A 1,269-nucleotide genomic window follows, 5' to 3' on the forward strand; every position below is an offset into this window, starting at 1 on the left:
ACTTTCTATAATATTGTTGCTGTATGAATATACAATGTAATGAAACGAATTTATATAAACTAGCAGATATATAGTTTCACATGTTGTACATTTTTATGTAAAAATATAACAATTGGATATATAATTGGATGAATATATAGGGAAATTAAAAGTATCGTTTGTCTCTTATTTCACCCCCTCTATCTCTGAGTCTATCTGTCTCTCTCTCTCCTCTCTCTATCTCTCTCTCTCTTTCTCTGTCTCTTTCCTCGTCTCTCTTGTCCCCCCTCATCTTCTCTCTCTCTCTTCTCTCTCTCTCTCTCTCTCTCTCTCCTCTCTGTCTGTCTCTCTCTCTCTCTCTCTACTACCACTATAATAATAATAATTACTATGCGACGTGCGCGCGGCACGCTGTTTATAGATATACTAATTCCATCTGATAGCAGCGTGTTCGCCATAATCGCGCTGCACTCGTGGGACCACGCGGCCGTCCGCAATCCAATCAAAACCGCACAGGGATTCACTGCCCACCGTTGACCGTTACCTCTTCTGCATCTCGGCATCGTAGCATCGCTTCAGGCTGTTGAGTTCGTCCTCCGCTGCTTCGTCGTCGTCGTCGTCATGCCTGTAGTCGGCAGCGGGTCCATGTTTACGGCTCCCCTGTGTTACCTGCGCCGCTCCAATTACTCCGGTTGCCATGTCGACAGCAAGTACCCTCGATCGATTCCTACCCCTGAAGTACTGCCTGTAGTCAAGAATAGACGAACAACAGAATGTTCTAGATCGCCGTGGATCGCATAGATTTCAATTAAAGAAAGGGTAGATGATGATTATGATCTGTTTACCGTGACTACAGGCGGCATACCACGGCACGCCGACTGCGCTGCCAATTTGTAGTAACGCGAGACATACCTGAAACTATAGTCAGTCGCTGACGCTCGCGTTCTCTCTATCGCTCGCTCTCTCTCGTTCGCTCTCCGGGCGAATACTGATGCTTAGCTGCCGGCACACGCAGCATGCAGGCTCCACGTTTGCGTAGCCAATCACGATGTGCCTCACGCCGGGGTGCGTTGTAACGAGGCGTTCCATTGGACGGCGAGCTTCGTCGTAGGTATATTTCGCTACGAAACTTGCGCGCGAGACAGACGATGCTACCGGCGACCCGCGATGACGACGCATTATCCCAGGGATGCTGTGAGCAGACGAAATGGTGGCTGTCGCCGTCACGTGATGGAATAGCTTCCGCAAAAAAGATCGTCGCTCATAAATTACACCGTCGGACGTGAATCT

General features: G+C 48.7%; 1 protein-coding gene across 1 annotated transcript in view; it reads right to left on the reverse strand.

The window, feature by feature from the left end:
* LOC106808940 (coiled-coil domain-containing protein 169-like) overlaps positions 1 to 919 on the reverse strand; it is a 10,697-nt gene extending 9,778 nt beyond the window's left edge. The window contains exons 1-2 of the mRNA XM_014811863.1: positions 892 to 919; positions 524 to 724 (exon numbers count right to left, since the gene is read on the reverse strand). Of these exons, the coding sequence (XP_014667349.1) occupies positions 524 to 678 (155 nt within the window). The 5' untranslated portion in view covers positions 679 to 724; positions 892 to 919. The remainder of the gene's footprint in view (positions 1 to 523; positions 725 to 891) is intronic.
* Between the last annotated feature and the right edge of the window lie 350 nt (positions 920 to 1,269).

Source organism: Priapulus caudatus, unplaced genomic scaffold (assembly GCF_000485595.1).
Source record: "Priapulus caudatus unplaced genomic scaffold, Priapulus_caudatus-5.0.1 Scaffold316, whole genome shotgun sequence".
Lineage (NCBI taxonomy): Eukaryota > Metazoa > Priapulida > Priapulimorpha > Priapulimorphida > Priapulidae > Priapulus > Priapulus caudatus.